Source organism: Scardinius erythrophthalmus, assembly GCF_964197995.2.
Source record: "Scardinius erythrophthalmus genome assembly, chromosome: 1".
Lineage (NCBI taxonomy): Eukaryota > Metazoa > Chordata > Actinopteri > Cypriniformes > Leuciscidae > Scardinius > Scardinius erythrophthalmus.
Window position 1 is genome coordinate 53693969 of NC_138221.1, and position 19680 is coordinate 53713648.

Consider the following 19680-nt stretch of genomic DNA (forward strand, 5'->3'; position numbering starts at 1 on the left):
AATCAGGATTACAAAGCTAAATAAGCATGTATCATATGGTTTGTGGTTGAAGGATTTGGACAAAACTCCTTCATGTGACCCAGCGAAAGGGTTTAAACTAAGCTGTGTTTATGTGTGTGTCCTAATGCAGAGAGATTGAGTATTTGAAGAAGGAGACTGCGCAGCGCAGAGCACAAGAGGAGTCAGAGGCCAGCCACAAGGTGGAGACAGAAAATCTCCAGGAGAAGGTGCGTTTGGAAATCAGTATTTCCAGAAACTGCCACTGCAGATCATTCTCATTCACTCATACATCAGCTACGTTTGACGTTGCGACTACAATGCCTGTGTGGTCTGCATACTTGAATGCAAATACTAGTTTTATACTACACTATTGGTTCCTGCTAAAACAAACATCACTCTTAATATTTATCATACTTAGGGTTAACGTTTACACTACCATTCAAAATTTGGGGTTTGAGCAGCATATCATCATATTAGAATGATTTCTGAATGGTCATGTGACACTGAAGGCTGGAGTAATGATGCTGAAAATTCAGCTTTGACATCACAGGAATAAATTACATTTTGAAATAAATGAAAAGGGAAACCAGCTATTTTAAATTGTAATAATCTTTCACAATATTACCGTTTTACTGTATTTTTGATCAAGTAGACGCAGCCTTTGAAGGGCATTTAAATTATTTACGAATAAAAGCATCTGCCATGCTTATAAAAATGTAAATATTAAATGTAACTGGCTTAAACTCCAATGTGTTTCCATCTCAGATTACTGACTTGGAGTCAAAGGTTGGCGCTCTGAAGAGCTTGGAGCCTTCGTAAGCCTTCCACTGTGGAACTGACGGAGAGAACGACAGAAACGCCTTCAACTCCGCCCACTCTACCCTCCGACCACATTTTTCCTCCATGACCTGAAGAACGTGATGAACTACAGGAAACATGCTGAGGGGATGTTACCGGGGACAAAGAGGGGACAAAACAAACACTGTACCAGACGCCTGAGGGACGTCTAGCTATCAGGAGGCCCTTTTTATAGTCATTTATTCATGTTCTCCTTGTTTCTTTTTAAGCGCCCTTAAAGGTATTATGAGCCTCTCTGCTCTCGGCAGGAATGTAGAACCTCTTCGTTAATAAATGTTCACTCACATGCTTGCAGGAGAAGAACGAAGCGGTTGCCGGACGAAGACCGCACGGATGCCAACACGCACCATTAATAAATGTAGGATCGGAGCGAGGGGCGGCCTGTATCGCAGTGACTGACAAGAGGACTGTTTGTATATATTCTGGCATATATTTAAATATTAAAATCGCTTAAGCAATGTGCTGGGGGGGTGGGGTGGGGTAAGGGCTTTACTTTTCACATCTAGGCAAATAATACAGTGAAAGTCCATTTTTGCATGGCAAAAGAGATGGTCAAGTTTTTGTTTTTTAGGCCAAATTGGAAAACAGGGTGTGAAAAGTGTAATCTTGACATTTAGAGTTAGCGTTCAGGAGCTTCTTATGTTTTCTTTCTGTGTAAAAGATATGGTAATGGGAGTGTAGAATGAACAGGGGCTTATGGGTAATGGTTTCTTCACAGGAGAAACATCACCCTGTGCTTAATCTCCAGCGCTTGTGGTTAGTTGATGCAGTGTGTATGTGCACTGCACAGTGTGCCTCGGTCAACCCGACAATGTGACCGAGCCGCCTGACAATGTGATGGTGTAATCAGAAATATGGCCTTGCTTAAATGCTACACAAAACCTTACACCAGCCCTCTCTGTTTTAAGCACTCTTAGTGTGTTTACTACAATGTTTTGGTCTCCAGGGACCACGGTAAGTGCACTTGGATTGCACTACAGAGTCCTGGAGAATCCTAAAGTCTGTCTCTGTTGGCTTTCATTGTCCTCTGTCCTGCTGGACGTGATTTGATTCAGTATTATCATTCCATATACATTGATATGGAATCTCCTTTTAGTTGTTTTGTGGTGTTATAAGCCACTTTGGTCTTTTTTTGTCTTAAATGTGTTCTTTTAAATTGTTCTCCTGGGAAAACTGGAATTTTGACAGCAATTGTGAGGGTTCAGTGGTCTCATTTAGTGTGTTGACACAAGCATACTTTGTGTCAAATCTTCGTAAACCCATTCTTATGTAAATTCTTGCATCTAATTGAGTGCGTCAGTTAATGTAAGCGCTGGTTCACTGCTTTTCGTTATTTTTCTATTGTAAGAAAATAACGTCTTGGACTGTCTCGCTTCTCCGCTGACTCGCACACGAGTGTCCCGTTTTTTAGAAGCTGTGAAGCGTCTCGAGACCCTTTCTTTCTTTATTGGGCTGCGTCCGAAAGCTTAGGCAGCTGACTTGCCTCGCTGCTCTATCAGGCAATGACTTTGCTGAAACAAAATAAGAGAGTGCTTTGGTGATAACTAAGCAATTATTGAATTACTATAATACAAATTTTCTTGCTAGAAATGACATTAAAAGCGGGAAAAAGTTGGTCAGAATCTTTGTTTACACAAAATGACCAGCAACCTATCAGACCCCATATTTATTTGTTGCTCAACTGTCATGAAATGGAACACAGAATTGTGGGATATCATAGGCAGTGAAGGATACATCTAGGCTGCCTTCAAAAATCAATCAGTTGAAGGTTTCTTAGTAGACAGGATATGTGACACGATCATTGGATTAGGACGTGCCTTGTTGACTTCCTACCTCTGTGTATTTTTCAGCTTTCGGACGCAGCCTTAGGTACCGCCTCTCACGTTTTTAAACTGAAGAATGTCTTCTGTGTGAACAGCCCTTAAAATCATTATTACCTGAGATTATAGTTCAGTCGGATAGCTGTGGCCTGTTCTCTTCACTGTTGGGCCTCTCACATCAACCGTATAAATTAAACAGAACCGAGTTTGTTTTTCAAATGCCGGTGTTGTGCTGAATTCTGTGACCCTACTGGGGTCACAGAATTGGGCACTACACCTGTAAACTCAGCACAGTATTGAAAACCCTCAAGAGTATTGAAGTTCTTCCGTTTCCCCCTGAAAGTATTTACGTGTTCAGCTTTTTATGCGATTGTTTATTTTCATATAGTTTTTAATACTTTTTTTTCAATATTACAAGTCATTGGTTAAAAATGTTGAGCAACAGGGTAACACTGAGAGTACATGGGACAAAGAGTTTTGTAAAACGATGCAACAAACCCATAGGCCTATTCTAGGAATCTTACAATCATTGATATTCCGCGGGTAAATCTAACGTATTTTGTGCGTCAATCATCCTAAACCGCAATTAGACTTGAGTTTATGTCTGACTTTTGTTGTCATAGTCACCTAAAACAATTTGTCAAGCAAGCGAGGTCAAGCACTGGCAGGAAACGATATTTCTCGCTACGTTAATTATGGGACTATTATCTCAGTTTTACAGCTCTTAATTCGTTGACTGTTTAACCCTGACTAGAAACCTCAGCGTTATCTAGCAAACCAAGTGCAGAAAATAATTTGAGAAATTACAAAATGATTGGCGCCGCTGTAAATGTATATAGATCTCAAAAATAGAACTTTTTTTTTTCTTTTATTTGCACAATGTCAAGGAAACCATGATTTCCCATCTGCAAGGAAGAAGCCCACTGGTTTGACAAGGACCTAAGACATTCGGTCATATTTGCATATTTGTGTATAGTTCTGTTTACTATGAGCCTCTGTTTGCTGGGATTTATTATTGTAATGTGCTGGCTAACACACAATGACCATGTGTATGGATGTCCAGACGGTGGCACAGTTGAAACATGGAAACATTCATTTATTCCCCGCGTGCATTACACTGTAGAAACGAGCAAACTGAGTTAAGGAGGAAACGAACACTTTGAATCTTATTAACGCTTTTAAATTTCACACTTTAGCTTAGCTTAGCTTAGCTGCTGCCTTTAATGAAATGAATTTGCTTCCATGTACAGGAAAGAGCTCTGTGTTTATCTCCTCACCTGCTGGTATAAAAGTTGGTTCCTCTTTATTTTTGGTGTCTACAGTGTATTTAAATTGAAATCTAATAATAAAAATATGTACAGAATAACATGTTTAAAGATGTAACACCGTGGTGTCATTACACATGCATCAACTTGTTTGGAACTAAATTGGAGGGCGGAAAATGCAACAACTTGTAATTTGATTGTAATTTCCATAATTATGGCATTATCACATTTGTCTGACACCTAACGTAAAGCAGGAACACCTTTGATTTTATAGTTGTTTTACGAACTTTTACGACTACATTTTCCTCTGTACTGTTTTAGTTTCTTTTTTACCCATGCCATGTAAATTGCTACGTCACATGAACAAGAGGAAGATGTTCTCCATTTGAAATAATTATCATCATGTTCAATAATTGCATAAGTACTGTCATAATAAATGCAGAAATGTGCTGAGCAACAGCAAATTTTGTCTTGTTTTTAAAGTCAGTGTGGGAATAGGTACATCGTTGAGCATTGCTATGACGTTTTGTTGAGTTGAAATGTATTTTTTCCTTTGACATTATAGTAGCACCGAGCGATATTGCAAAAAATAATGACTTACAGACTTAATACAAATACAGAATACAACAGGGGCCGTACATTATTATTTTTCTGTCTCATAAAAAATAAGGGCGGGAAATAATGCGTTGCCCTCTGTGTATATCAGTATGTGGCCATGTTTGGAATGTCATTATTTCTGTCATTCCATTTGGTGCGATCACAGCTAACGTGGAACATTCTCAGAACTTTGGCTAACGCTCTTGCAAGGTATGAACAAACGTTCGAAAGAACTTCTAAACATTAATAGAATGTTCGTTCAAAGTTATCTGTTCTTTAATAACGAAACACAAAAACGATATTCATACATCGTCAACATTTTAGCTGGATGTTTGTCTAATGCTACTTGTTAAATATAGTTTAGACTAGAGAGCAGTCAAATGTACCATTTTCATAACTTAATGAGAATGTTAGCAAATCATTCTTAGAACATTTTTGTTAGCTAGGGTTATTGTCACAGAAATTAGGCCTACTTTTTATGGATCCATGCCACTACATTTTAGGACAAACGTGGCGTTCCTTCTTATTTTGAAGAAACCCAGATCCGCTCTGATGTAGCGATGTCCGAATCGATTCTCTTTTGAGTCGATTCTTTCAAAGAACGAACCAGTTTGAATTCGTTTGAATTGGTCTTGCCCGACTCAAAATGAGCCAAGAACCGAGAGTAGGCCACTAATATAATACTCGAAGTTTGAGAGTACTGACTGATAATTAAAAATTGAATGTCAAGGTTTGAGAATCGTAATTTTAAAATATGTTGGCTACTTTGTAACATTTTCTCCCCAGAAAGCTTTGTGGTTTTAAGCAATATAAAACTCAACATTATCATTACTGAGCCAAATAAACACTGAGGCAGAGCGTCTCGAGTGCTCATCACAAGAGGCTTTATTTTAGATGCATCTTTGACGTATGTCAAGAAAAGGGGGCGGGGCAGTATCTCCTGCCCCGCCCTCCGTGTCTTTCATTGGACATGTCTGAGTTTCAGAGAAATCGCACTGTAAACACGGACTTCTGTACAAAACCAAAAAACAACAAGAGAATACCCGCTTTAAAAATATCAAATAAAAACAAAATGAGAAACTTTTACCAAATAAAAACAGCAAAATTCAACTAAACCACCTACATGCTGTACAATTCATCCATTTCAGACAGACAACGCAAAAAAAAAAACTATGCAACCAAAACAGAGGATATGTACAAGTCATCTGTAATGGATAAGAAATGATATCAAACCGAAACAACAAAACCAGCGAATATGCTATACAATTCTTTCATCGCAAACCACAGACTCTGTCTGGGTCGTCCCTTTTAAACTGTACACATACTTTTTTTTCTTAATTTACAAAACAAATATTCTTCTTGAGAGTCCATCTCATAGCTCTTACATAAAATAGAATCATATTCATATTTATTTTGCTATTTACATGACATATGTACAGTGCAGCCTTACAGGCCGTCCCTTATATGACCTCAGGAGGAGATCCTGAGAGAGTCCAATCCAAGACAAGTCATCCGGTACAGAGCCCATTTTGACTGATTAGCTTGGGATCGTTCAGGAGAAAACTTGGGTGCAAATAAACACTTTTCTGGTCATGAGAATTAACATTTCCATTGGCCCTTTCAACATAACGCAAAGGCATACTGAAAACAAGTGCTTGACCAAGTAAAGCTCGACTTGAAACGAAGCAGGGCCATCAGGAACTACTAATATTAACGGCATATTACATTAAGCGGTATAAGTGGTTCTGTCCAAAAATAAGATAAAATACTGCATTTGGTCTTTTTTCTTTTTGGTCTGTTATTAATCGTTAATAAATTAACAGCAGTGAAAGTTAAATTTGGCTTCAAGACCACAAAAAAAATAAGTATCAGTATTTTTGCTTGTTTTTCAGAACTAATATCTAAACATCCTTAAAACAATATACATTAAAATTTTAATTAAAATGTAATTTGAAAAGCAAAATTGCATAATATATTCAAATTTGTATACAAACAATAGTTTTAAGTATAAATCTAGCATAATGTAGTGTTCTTTATATATAAGATTTTAAATATATATTAAATATATTACAACTGTTTAAATATTAAATGTATTATTATGCAATTATGTTTCAAAAAAAGATTTTTCTCGAAAAAACAAGACAGAAATATTGATATAATACATTTTTGCAGTAAACGAGCTCCTGTACATTCACTTTAATGTCCAGTTAAAGGAACACTTCGACTTTTTGGGGCTTTAGCTTATTCACCGTATCCCTCAGAGTTAGATTAGTCCATACACACCTTGTTTGACTCACCCACCGCTAGCCTAGCTTAGCACAAAGACTGGATGTAAATGGCTACAGCTAGCATACTAATCCCAATAAGTGACTAAATTTTCATTTTTCATTTTTGAGAAACAGTGACCTTGTTTGTGAAATAGTAGGCTATTCCCGTTCTGATTCTCCCCTCGACCTCAGTCTGTTCGGCATTGTCTATCAGCTTCCAAAGTTTGTAACTCCTCGTCTGTGTATTCTGGCTCAAAATGATATGGTTCTGGATCTTGGTTTGATACCAAATAAAAATCCTCTGACAAGTCCTCAAAGTTAGCCATGATCACAAATCACGTTCGCTACTAGCTAGTTAGTCACGTTGGTTTTGTTGACGGAACGGCGCTTCTCGGGTGCTGCGCTAATCACTCCGCCCAAGTAGCAGTGCTTCGCCTTCTGAGAAAATAGTTCCAGTATTTAAACGTTTAAAAAATGTCTGTGTCTCATATGACCTTGTTATTTGTACACACTGTGACTATACAAATCAAAATAGGAAAATATTGGCGTTATTTTGTCACTTATTGGAATTAGTATGCTAGCTGTAGCCATTTACATCCAGTCTTTGTGCTAAGCTAGGCTAGCCATGGGTGCGTCAAACAGACTTAAAGCACGCACGGAGATGAGAAGGGTATGTATGGACTTATCTAACTCTGGGGGATACGGTGAATAAGCTAAAGTCCCAAAAAGTCGAAGTGTTCCTTTAAAGCCAATTTCTAGTGTATTATGACTTTATCATTTACATTATTCAGGTTATTTATGAAAACATCCTGTACGTTGGAGCTGGTCTTGGATTCGGGACTCATTTGATGGCTGGGGATCCATATTGTTCAGAACACTAAGATCTAACGACTGCAGCCAAGTTACACAGGGTTGCAGAAAGTGCCAATGTTGGCAGGGGAAGGGGGAAGACCAGAGGTCAGAGTTCAAGAGGTCAGATTGTCTCATGTATTTTAGGGTAATGAATAGTCAAAATGCAGTCTGTTTCTCTGAAGGCCCGGATGAAAAGCTTATTTCGGTTTGGTTCAGTTCAACTGATGGCAGTGCAATCAGGACAGGTTTCCCTTCAGTCGTGAACAGCGAAAAAAATAAAAGCAGAAATGAATCCAGATCCCTATGCGTGGTCATAATTAACATTGACACAGAATCACTCAAAAGCACAATTCACACCATTTTCATGAGCAAATTTCCTCGTTCAGGGATTCGGAGGCGCAGCCTGAGATGATTGACAGACCAGCTGGGTTGATCTGTGACAATGGAGAATGAAGGGTTGGGTGTCTGGGTTTATTGGAGGGAACAAGAGGTTTTGTAGATATGGCTTGTAGGTACGCTTGGTCCCTTCACATGTCTTTTGGCTCCAGCTTGCTGGACATCTCAAAAAGCAGGTTCTGATTGTCGATGACCTGCAGCTGCCGAACATACGCTTTCGTCTGGAGGTGAGAGGGGGACGGCTCGGCCTCCATTGCTGTGAGGAGGAAAGAAAGAGAGACAAAAATAAATCAATTAAAGTCACTGGAAGAAAGAAATCTAAAGAAACAGACAGAAGTCGTAAAATCTAAAATTCGAATTTGTAAAACCTTATAATTATTTATCAAAATAAATGTATGTAATATTTATACATTGGAGGTCAAAAGTTTGGAATAATTGCGATTTTTAAAATTTTTATGTTATGTTTAGTCTCTTTTGCTCACCATGGCCATTTATTTGATCAAAAATACAGTAAAAACAGAAATATTGTGACATATTTTTACCGTTTAAAGTAACTGTTTACTATTTGAATATATTCTAAAATGTGATTTACTTCTGTAATGCAAAGCTCAATTTTCTGCATCCTTACTCTTATCCTTCATTGTCACATGATCCTTCAGAAATCATTCTAATATGCTGATTTGATGCTCTATTATTGGTGTTCAGTTAATAATGGTTCTTATTATTCTCAATGTTGAACAATTATTTTTTAAATAAATGAAACCTGTTAAAAGCTAGCTAAAAAAATGCAATCAAACAATCATGATTTTAATATTCATACATATTTTGAGAACAGGGATGCAAAAAAATGAAGCTAGTAAACAGCATCAAACTGCTCTTTTGCAAAACATCTGTGTTCCGCTGAAGAAATGATCTGTATTGAGTATGGGGTGATACTGTGGCTGACCACATGGTGGCGTGGTAGAGCTGAGATCCCGGCATGCACGTGCTCCGCTCACAAACGCTCATGTCCAGCTGACCTGACTTTACACACACAGCATCCGTTGCTAAGACACTTTTTAAAAAGAAAGAGCGAAAAAAAAATTCCAAGAACAGAGAGCGAGAGCGAGAGAGAGAGAGAAAGGAAAGCAGCTCTTTCAGTAGCTATGAATAGCTGCACTTTGTCCTCTCTGATCTCAAGAAAAAAAACGGTCTCTCTGACTCTGCATCAGATTCTATGGGAGGCATTTTCTGCCTAAATGAAAAATAAAAACTGTATGCAAAATATGTGCCAAAATTGAAGCAAGACCGCCAATATTAAAATGAACAGGCAAACGTGAAAAAGAAACTGTCTTCTGACTATCTCTTTAGGAAGGTAATCCGTGGCACTGTCCACTCACCATAATATATGTATTAGCATATGTTTCAAAATTTTACTATTTTACTGTATATTTTTTATTAAATAAATGCAGCCTTGGTCAGTATGAGCCCTCTTTCAAAAGAATCTTCCAGTAGTGTAGGCTACACTAATCTTATGTTGAGGATGTTAAAATATTTTTTTGTACAAAACCAGACAAAAATATTGACTAGCAAGATCAATTTTGCAATACCTTGAAAAACCTTTTCATAGCTCAGGAGATTTAACCATGTTTAATTTATCACTGTAAAAAGTGTTCAGTTCACTCACCTAAAAAAATTGAGTAAATAAACTTAATGCTTAATAAAAAAATAAAAAAAAGAAGTTATGTGAACTTGACAGTTCCACATTACTTAAGTTTTCTGATTAGGCATGAAGTTTATTTACTTAATAATTTTAAGGTAACGGGTTTACTCAATTTTTTTAAGTTAAGTCAACTGATCACTTTTACAGGGATGCACTGCAACTCAGATTTTCTCAAATGTTTCATAAAGGAACTTGATATAAACAAAAATTAAATCTAGATAGCAGAACCCTGCAGATAATGTGGTCTTGTACAATTTTACAGGCTATAGAATTTCAAATTGAAATATGAGCATTTGCTTGAGCGTCTCATTGATGCCTTGGAGCAGCATTTGAGATTCTGAAATAATTTCCTTGGTGATTTGTCTTCCTAACAGTAAAAACAGATGACAGAACTGATCTGAGATCATCAGCTGTGGGCTGCAGCATCCTTCCTTTGACACGTTGACAGCAGGAGAGCATTAGAGACAATTACAGAGTCATTAAGTCTCGCATCCGAGCAGCTCCCCCAAAGTTCAAACCCGCTCTAAGGGAAATGGAGTTGTGCATGGTCTAACAAATGTCAATGGCTGCAATTTGTCCATAGAAATTGATGCCCTCTGGCCTCGGCACGTCACCCAATGAGCCTCAGCCACCCTAAAGAAATGTCATTGCAAATGGGGTCCGGTTACGTGGGCGACAGATGGAGTGTCACGCAACACCAGCATAAATTAACAGCGTCTGATGAGATATTATCTCACAATACAGTTTTTTTTATGAATGTGTGCTGATAAAGATAACGGGCTGCTGTTTTTGGTGCATCTAAACGCTGCGCATAGAGAAAAAAAAAAGATTGTTTTAAAAAACTGAAAAAGTGGCGTGCGCTTGGCTGGGCATCAATCCCTCTAATGGGAATGGATGAGGGCAATCCACTCAGGTAGATGGAGGGAGAATGAGCCCTGATAATTACAGAGGAAGAGTCAGGGAAATAAGTGCCCTGACGCACAAGACCTGCTGCTCGACTTCAACAGCCTGACAAACTCCAGAACAAAGAATAATACTAACATAATAGCTGAAAATAGAGCATATTTTTCTCAGTGATTCATTTCAAAAACCGAGCTGACTCATAATGCTGCTAAACTATGGTGCAACATTAACAAAAACCCTTTAAGGGAAGCCGAAGCGACTCCAAGGCCATGCTGGCAATAAATACACGTCCATTTAAAAGTTGTGGTTGGTAAGGTTTTTAAATTTGTGGGAAAAGAAGTCTCTTATGCTCACCAGGACTGCATTTATTTTATTACAAAAATACAGTAATATTGTGAATTATTATTACAATTTAAAACAAATGTTTTCTATTTGAATGTATTTTAAACTAATTTGTTCCTGTGATGGTAAAGCTGAATTTTCTTTGATTTCCAGTCAGATTTGATGGTCAAGAAACATTTCTGATTATAATCAATGGTGAAAATAGTTGTCCTGCTTAATATTTTTGAAGAAACCGTCATACTTCTTTTCAAGATTCGTTGATGAACAATCTAGTAAAAAAAAAAAAAAAACTATACCAAAATGTATTTTAAATACATTTATTTCACACTAAGTATACTACAAATCCATTAACATATTTACTGATATATCACTTGAGACTTACTGATATAAATATTCTAATTAAAGATTATTTGGAGTACTTCTTTATTGCACAATGCACATTTCTTAATATTGAGCCTAAAATGTGTTTAAATATATGAAGCCCTGAAGTTTTAAATATTTAATATCACTATTAGTAAGGATAGTATGATCTCTGTATATCAGATGAAAGTCAGACAAGTCGATTACGGGTGGATGGTTGTCATGATTAGTTTGAGAACTATTCACTACTATTATAAAAATTCAATCATTATTATTTTTATGAAAATAAAAACATTTTATAGAGGAGTCTCAATCCAAAAAATCCCATCTAAATCTCTTTTTAAATAATAAATCGTCTTTGAAGCCATTACCAACCATATCTGTTTGTTTGTGTGTTAACCACTTGATGATCATAGAAATGGTGGTTTGAAATGATGGTGATGATACAATTATGCATGACAACCTCAAAACAAACTTCGCATAGAGAGGAAGGGGAAGAGAATCTTTTGCAGGGTGTGATGGTGCAGATGCTCTTTAAAGGCACGCCAGATGATGCAGCATGACACCAATCAAAAACTGTGTGGGTGCGTACGGATTCACGACTTCTCAACCTCACGAAACGTCATGCTTACCATGGAAACCATGTTTTGTTTGTGTGATCGTTAAGATTTGAATCTAGGGAGTCGAGATTCCAAGGCAGCGAATCTCCTAAAAATAATTAGAAACTGACATTCAACTAATCTGAGCTTCAAGAAAACCCCAAGAGCTCAAAGGTCAGCACAAAAAGGTACCTAGTGCACATTTTGAACACCCAATGACAGCATCAACACAAATAAAGCAGGGTTATTAAAGCTCATTAAAACTAAGGTTACGTTTGCATGACAACGATGTACTAAAAACGGTTTTCGTGTACAGATGACAACATTTTCAAAATGATCGAAGAATGATTTCAAGAATGACTAAGTTTGAGCCAGTATTTGCCGATGTTCTTGTAAAGAAACACTACACATCTATAGACTGAACACGTAATACGCATGTGCTTGTAGTTTACACAGAGACGATAACGGTAAAATTAGCATTTTCAGCATTGTCATGTAAATGAACGGCCAAAATGCATACAATTTTAAACGGCCCCTAAAATAGAAATAAAAGTAAATAAAAACCCATAAACACAAATTAAAAACTAGTAAAAATTACAAAAAGCACACAACAAAATGTATACAATTTTAACAAAACTTTTTTAAAACGCTAAATGTAAAAAGAAAGAAATAATAATAAAAATAATTCAAATCATTAAAAAAAACTATAATAGTATCTCAGTGATTATAAATAACATTGCATTAATGAACATAATGCACATGCAAACACATGTACAACAGCAAATCGTACTGTTTGTGAACATAAATAGTTTGAAGTGCTGTCCAGCTGTTGCATGTTTGTGTATACACACGCTGTGGGCATGGGCATGTGCCTTTGTGCTTGTGTGTGTGTGTGTGTTTGAAGTGGTGCCCTGTGGCTCGTGGCCCCGGAGGCTGTGCTGTCCTAGACAGATGGGCTGTGGCAGGGTGGAGCTGCAGTCTCCTAGAACTAATCCACTCAGACAGGTGTGTGGGTGTGTGTGTGTGTGTGTGTGTGTGTGTGTGTGTGTGGGTGGGTGGGTGCGTGTGTGCGTGCGTGCATGCGTGCGCACGTGTGTGTGTGTGTGTGTGTGTGTGTGTGTGTGCAGAAATACACATACCTAGCTGAGTGCTCCTGTACCGCCTGATGCTCCGTACCATCTCAGCCACTTTGTGCTTGGTAGAGAAAAGGAGACAGAGATTTAATTGACACTCATTCATTAATGATATACAATGACAAAATAATGTACTTGTGGCTACTAATTAGCTGTACAAGATATCTTGATCAGGGCTTCATATAGTTCATTAGATTCTTTTTTAACGATTCTTTGTGTAATTTTGTGGGGTGGGGTGGGGTGGGGTGGGGGGATACACAATGTTTGGAAAACAATTCTTATTGCACTCACTGGCCACATACACACTGTAAAATTCGGGAGTGACAACCGCATTTAAATAAGGGACTGAAAACAATAAATGATCGTTGTGTGTGTGTACTGTGTACAGAAAACGGCTCACTCCCGAAATTTCGATGATTGACAGCATGGTAACCATAGTCTCGTGTGATTGGTATCATCCACTATTTTGACAAAAGTAATAATACACGACCAAATACTCGTTATGTTATGCAATTTTAACTAAACACCGTTCACAGCAGCCCAGGCTCATTTGAAAAACATATCTGTGGCAACATTTTTGCAAAACGCAAAATACATTTACAACATTCGCTACAGTTTCAAAGTGAAATGTCCAATGAGTATTTTTCCGGAACAGATGGACGGAAATATGGAAACGTTTTATCACGTTGGAGTTTGTACTTATCACCGCAGTTCTGAATTGAAATGTACGGTAAGTGGCGCTAAAAGCTTAAAGGGATACTTCAGGATTTAGCATTAAGCTTTGTATTAGTAGAAAACCTGTAGTATTTTCAAATTACCGTGCTTTCCACCCTCATATCCCCCTGAGAGGAGAGATTTATGTATTTTTTGTCTGGAAAAAATCCTCCGATGACGCAAAAATCGTCATCGGAGGATTTTCTGGCCAGAGGCTAAAGACTACAGCCAGTAGATGGCGTTGTTCCGCATGTTTTCAACCCGCCCATAGGAGGTGGGATCTCACTCACAGAATGTACACAGTGTCAGCCGTCTTTCTTTGGAAGCTAAGCTTGCAGGCTCTTGTTCTGTGGAGGAAACTGAGTAGTAGGAGAAAGCTGAGTAGTAGGGGTTACCATCCTCCTTTTCCCGGACTTGTCCGGTGGGCGAGATCGTTCAAAATGTCCGGGATTCAGCTTTTGCGTTCTGCGGTCGCCATTCATTGTTTACATGCACACCTTTTGTTTCAATCTAACTGAATTCATTCCGATCGGTGAATCTGAATGTAGTGTTTACATGAACGCTAAACAAGTGATCGGTTGATGTGCGTTTTAACATTGCTAAGAAAATTCCCGGTCCTCCGTGAGAGATATGAGACCGGCGCGTCTCAGTAATGACGCCACCGGCCTCGCGCCGTTCTCCCGCGGCCGTCAGCCTCGTCCTGTTCGTCCAGTAAACATGATGAATGGCGACTGTAGAACGCAAAAGCCGAAATCCCAGGCAGACTCGTCACAGAGACTCACTGGTAGCCTAACCTTGTTGTTTTCAACTGCGCTCTCTAACCGGTAGGCGTGGCCTCCTAGGGCAGCGAAGCAAGTGCATTCTGGGAGTTGTTGTCTTTCATCCACATAAGCCAAAAATACATTTTCTGGCTTTTCTCAGTCTAGAAAGCTCTAAATTTCACGAGTTCACATCTACATATAATTAATACAATAAGTTTATGCGTATTTGGCGTGCTGTCCGGGGGGAGGGCTCGGAGTTAGGCCCGAACCCAAAGTACTCCCCCCAGTTGGTAAGAGTAGATGGAAATGGAAGTGTAGATGGAACTGGAAGTGAGGAGATGGGGTGGAGGAGGGATGCTGACAAACTTTCAATGAACAGAGATAGGTCTGCTGTGAATTTATACTCTGTCATTGAGTTGATTACTGATTAATCAACAGCTGTGCATGATTTGGTTAATTATCTGAACCTGCTCCTCCCGAACTTTGTTAAATAAAACCTCATTAAAAAATTTCTTCACATTTCTTCTACATAAATGACCTATTTTAAATACACATTCATCTTTCCAGAGGTGAAGTATCCCTTTAATGCTCCATCACTTTTTTTAAATAACGTACACTAACACTAAACCCTTAACCTACCCGATAGTGTAAACAAAAGCAAATGTGACATAAAAACGCAATCTGAACCATTGCACTTAAGCTTGTTTTTTGAACTCGTGTTTGAGCTTTTTATCTTGACTCGTCTTTCGCGGGATTCGTACCCGAACTATCCACAAGTACCAGCTAAGCTTCCGAGCAAGCTTAGTATGTCAGTAAACCGAACATATGGAGTTGGTAAAGTGATGCAAGCTCCAAAATAAAGTTTATTTGTTTACAAATCATGCACTATGGTAAAAAGTGTTTTGAGGTCATAATATTGTGCAAGGAGTCGTGTGAAAACAAGTCATTAATCCATAATCTGCCCCTGTAATCATAATTGTGTGTGAAAACGATTAAAAGTGCTTGCTGTTTTACTTCCTAGTGTTCATTTCTGTTGGAAACTACAGTGATATATAGCTACATATTGGTACGTATTTTGCTTTTTGCAAAAATGTTGCAACAGGTATGCCTACATTTTCCCATTGAGCCTGTGAAGGTTTACACAGGCGTCATGTTTTGTTTCTGTTTGTAAGGGTGCTTCAGAGCGCACTCTCTAAGTGTTGCCATGACCACTTATTCTACGCGTTTTTGGGCTTGTTTGGGTTCGATTCATAAAGCCATCAAGTTTGTGAGGATATTAAAGTGGGAAGATGTGGGTCACGATATTTTGGTATTCTTTTCAGTATATTTAGATTTATCTTGGCTTATTATGGGCTTGCTCTTGTTCGCAATTTCTTGAATTTGAAAAGGTTCCTCTTAGCAGAAGGGATCAGGTTAGAGCTAGTCTGTAGAAAATATAATTAAAATAATTACAGCTTTTTTTAATCAAAACAGAATTCTGTGGTTTGCCCTCGTTTAGGCAGCTAGGCAAATATGTGTGTGCATTAATGTAAGCACATCATTACTTCCATTATATGTGCCAACTCACCATCTTTTCAAAATTAACCAGCTCCCCATGGAAAGACTTACAGCTCTCATGAAGGAAAGTCAGATCTGCAGAGAGAGAGAGAGAGAGAGAGAGAGAGAGAGTGAATGCATAATAAAGGGAACTGTTATGTAATGACATGCCATCATGCCATCACTCGTTCAGCCAGGCGTCTTCTTTCTGGCTGAGCTGAACCGAAGCTTGACACTCACACGCAAGAAAAGAGAAAGAGAGAGAGAGAAAGCGAGCGAGAAGGAGAAGGAGAAGTGAACAGTCATCATGTCATGATGGGTGATCTGTCAGTACCTTGGCCAGGTCTGGTGAAAAAAGAGAGATAGAGAGACAGCGAACATGAGAGAAAAGGAGAATGTTAGAGACACTACATGCTGTCAGGATGAGTGTATTGAATACAGATGATTGTGTAAAGAGAGAGAGAGGCCGTATCGGCCAATAAAAGTTGTTATCTGCACACGACTGTTTGAGCCCTGCTGTTCAGCTGTTCTGTCTGCGCGTTTCACAACTGTGCAGCCCTACTATATGGCGGTTTTGTTTGTTTGTTTGAGACCAGTTCGGAAAACTGATAGAACACTGATATAGAACACTGCTGTTTTAAATTGGTATACTATTTCACAATAGTACTGTGTTTATGATATGTCAAATAAAATGCAGCTTTGGCAAGCATAAGAGACTTCTGTCAAAAACATTTAAGAAATCTTACCAAACGGTAGATTATATGTATACTGCCAAACTGAGTGATTTGCGAATCGATTCAAATCAATCATTGAAACGAATCAGTTCAAAAGAGTTATTTGAATGAGACATCACTAATGTAAAGAAGGACGACCTAAAAAACTTCCTTTAGCATGCTTTCTGACTGCAATCCTTTCTGAAATGAATTAAGGATGCGGTATATTATATAGTAACATGTTTTCAGTACGTTTTTTTTTCTTACTGACAATATTTACAGTATGCAACCAGTTTATTTCTCATGGACTGTTGCCTACAATGCAATGTGTCTGAGTCCAAACATTTAGAAAAGTCTTGTAAATTCCTTTTTAAGGTTTGTGATGCTCATAGCATGGCTTCATCTGTAGTCTGACGGTGTTTAACGGATTTGTTTCCTCGATGGCCTGCAAGGAGCTGTGAAAGTGTAAATTGTCATGTGTCTGCTTGGATAAAGATGTTAGAATGATGTTAGTAGTTGACAGACAGTATTATTTGTGTTCAGAAATGTCATCTGATCTGAAATCCTTTCTATGTGAATACAGCAGGAGTTGTATATGTACTGTATATGTTTTATGTTCATCATAAATTTAGATGGATAATATGTTAAAAAAATCTTCTCAAATGATTTGGGTGATATTTCAGACTACACAGGCGATACAATTGTGACCTTGGAAAGAAAGCTGAAGAAGTCGTTTGGGATGTTTGCTTGTGATGGCGGGGCGAAATGTGACACGTGTTGCATTTTTTATGTTTGGCTTTTTGTTGAAACCGTCTCAGAGAAGCAGGTCAGGAGGTGAAGCGTGATGAACTCCTACTCCTCTTTCGCTCCTTCAAGCCCGTAGGCAGGGGGGGTTTGGGTGGTTCGAACGAACCCCCCCTCACTGCCAAAGGTCCAGAATTTAAGTCGTTTTTTTTTTTTTATGTGATTATCGTCATCATTGTTTTAATCAATGCTTGTGACAAATATTCTGGGTTGCTGTTTCAAATTAATATGATTATTGTAGCTGGATGTGTGTGTGTGCCACGCGTGTGCAGTTCAGAGAGAGTTCTCGCAATACACTTTTCAAAGCAATGGTGAAGAAGCATCGCCTCCGAATGATGGGGTGGAGGGTTTTTTTTATATATATATATATATATATATATATATATATATATATTTTTTTTTTTTTTTTTTTTTTTATTAAAAGGATTTCTATATTTTATCCACTCAATAGTCTACAATATAATAGCCATATAAATGTAGCATAATTATAATAATAAAACATAGTGGGATATTCAGTGATATTGGTGTTACATGAGGAAGCAATTTGACAACAATGCAGTAAATATTTTAGGTGCATCAAAAAGCGTACTCGTTAAGATGCCAGCAGAGAAGCTAATCCAGCACAAATTAGTGCATAAAAGGTCACCAAAATGAAGTATTTGAACCTCATAATTAAATACAAAAGGAGAACAACTGCAAAAAGTTCCACTTTTTGAAAAAAAGAAATTTGATTTGTATTTGACAGACAAAAATAAGTCAATGTATTGTAATGTTTAATATTATTTATATACTATTTAATTATATTTCGAATTAGCTTAACATTTTAATTTTTTAGTTTTGGATAACAATAATAACCATTTTCTACATTCATATATATTTTAATATGTAATTTATTCCTGTGATGTCAAAGCTGAATTTTCAGCATCATTACTTCTTGTAATGAAAGTCTTCAGCGTCACGTTATGTAAGAATTTTTTTTATATATATATATATATATATATATATATATATATATATATATATGTATGTATATATGTATATATATATATATATATATATATTATTTGATAAACAGAATTATTTGATAAATAGAAAGTAAAAAAAAACAGCTTTTATTTAAAATAGAATATTTTGTAATATTATAAATGCCTTTACTGTCAATTTTGATCAATTTGACGAATCCCTATTGAATATTAAAATGTTGCGATGGTAACTTATGAGAACACTTATCAGTTATGAAAAACATATCAGTGTTTTGATCAAAATGAATCAGTCTGCTAAATAAGAATTCGAGTTTTGAAATTACTGGTGCTGTGTTCATTGTTTCCTAACTGTAAAGCCAATGGTTTGTATTCTGAAGCCTGTGTGTCTCGTGATAGAGATGTGTGTGTCAGACTGAAACGCAGAGCAATGCTCAGCAAAGACTTTGATGCTCAACTGATCCTGACAGGCTTGAGTCATGAGCACCTACAGGGAAGGAGACCGGGAGTGAAAAGACATGGAGAGAGACTACAGATATGAGAGAGGACAGATTGGACAGGATGTGTGTGTGTGTGTGTGTGTGTGTGTGTGTGTGTGTGTGCGTGCGTGCGTGCGTGCGTGCGTGCGTGCGTGCGTGCGTGCGTGCGTGCGTGCGTGTGCGTGCGTGCGTGTGTACGAAACCTTACGAAAGTACAATAAGGTGTACAAAAGTACTGAAGGACAAAGAAAGCAAATTAGGTCATTTTATATTATATATATATATATATAGAGAGAGAGAGAGAGAGAGAGAGAGAGAGAGAGAGAAAAAAATAGTTTCTTGAGCATCAAATCATAATATTAGAATGATTTCTGAAGGATCATGAGACACTAAAGACTGGAGTAATGATGCTGAAAATGCAAAATGCTTTTGTCATCACTGGAATAAATTACATGCTAAAATATATTACAATATTTCTATTTTTACAGTATTTTTGATCAAATGAATGCAGCCTGGGTGAGGACTTATTTAAAAAAAATTTTTAAGAATGTAAGAGAAACATTGTAGTATAAGATGCTAAAATGTGTCAATACATTTCC

The 19680-nt window shown here is 37.6% G+C and overlaps 2 protein-coding genes across 3 annotated transcripts in view; one reads left to right on the forward strand and one right to left on the reverse strand.

The window, feature by feature from the left end:
• The window catches only part of ppp1r9ba (protein phosphatase 1, regulatory subunit 9Ba), a 43048-nt gene extending 38644 nt beyond the window's left edge, over positions 1 to 4404 (forward strand). For both annotated transcript variants that reach the window (XM_081382933.1, XM_081382934.1), the window contains exons 10-11: positions 131 to 227; positions 766 to 4404. In XM_081382933.1, coding sequence (XP_081239059.1) covers positions 131 to 227; positions 766 to 819 — 151 coding nt within the window. In that variant the 3' untranslated portion in view covers positions 820 to 4404. The remainder of the gene's footprint in view (positions 1 to 130; positions 228 to 765) is intronic.
• A 3637-nt stretch (positions 4405 to 8041) lies between these two features.
• The window catches only part of rapgefl1 (Rap guanine nucleotide exchange factor (GEF)-like 1), a 38547-nt gene continuing 26908 nt past the window's right edge, over positions 8042 to 19680 (reverse strand). The window contains exons 13-15 of the mRNA XM_081382956.1: positions 16137 to 16201; positions 13101 to 13155; positions 8042 to 8311 (exon numbers count right to left, since the gene is read on the reverse strand). Coding sequence (XP_081239082.1) covers positions 8187 to 8311; positions 13101 to 13155; positions 16137 to 16201 — 245 coding nt within the window. The 3' untranslated portion in view covers positions 8042 to 8186. The remainder of the gene's footprint in view (positions 8312 to 13100; positions 13156 to 16136; positions 16202 to 19680) is intronic.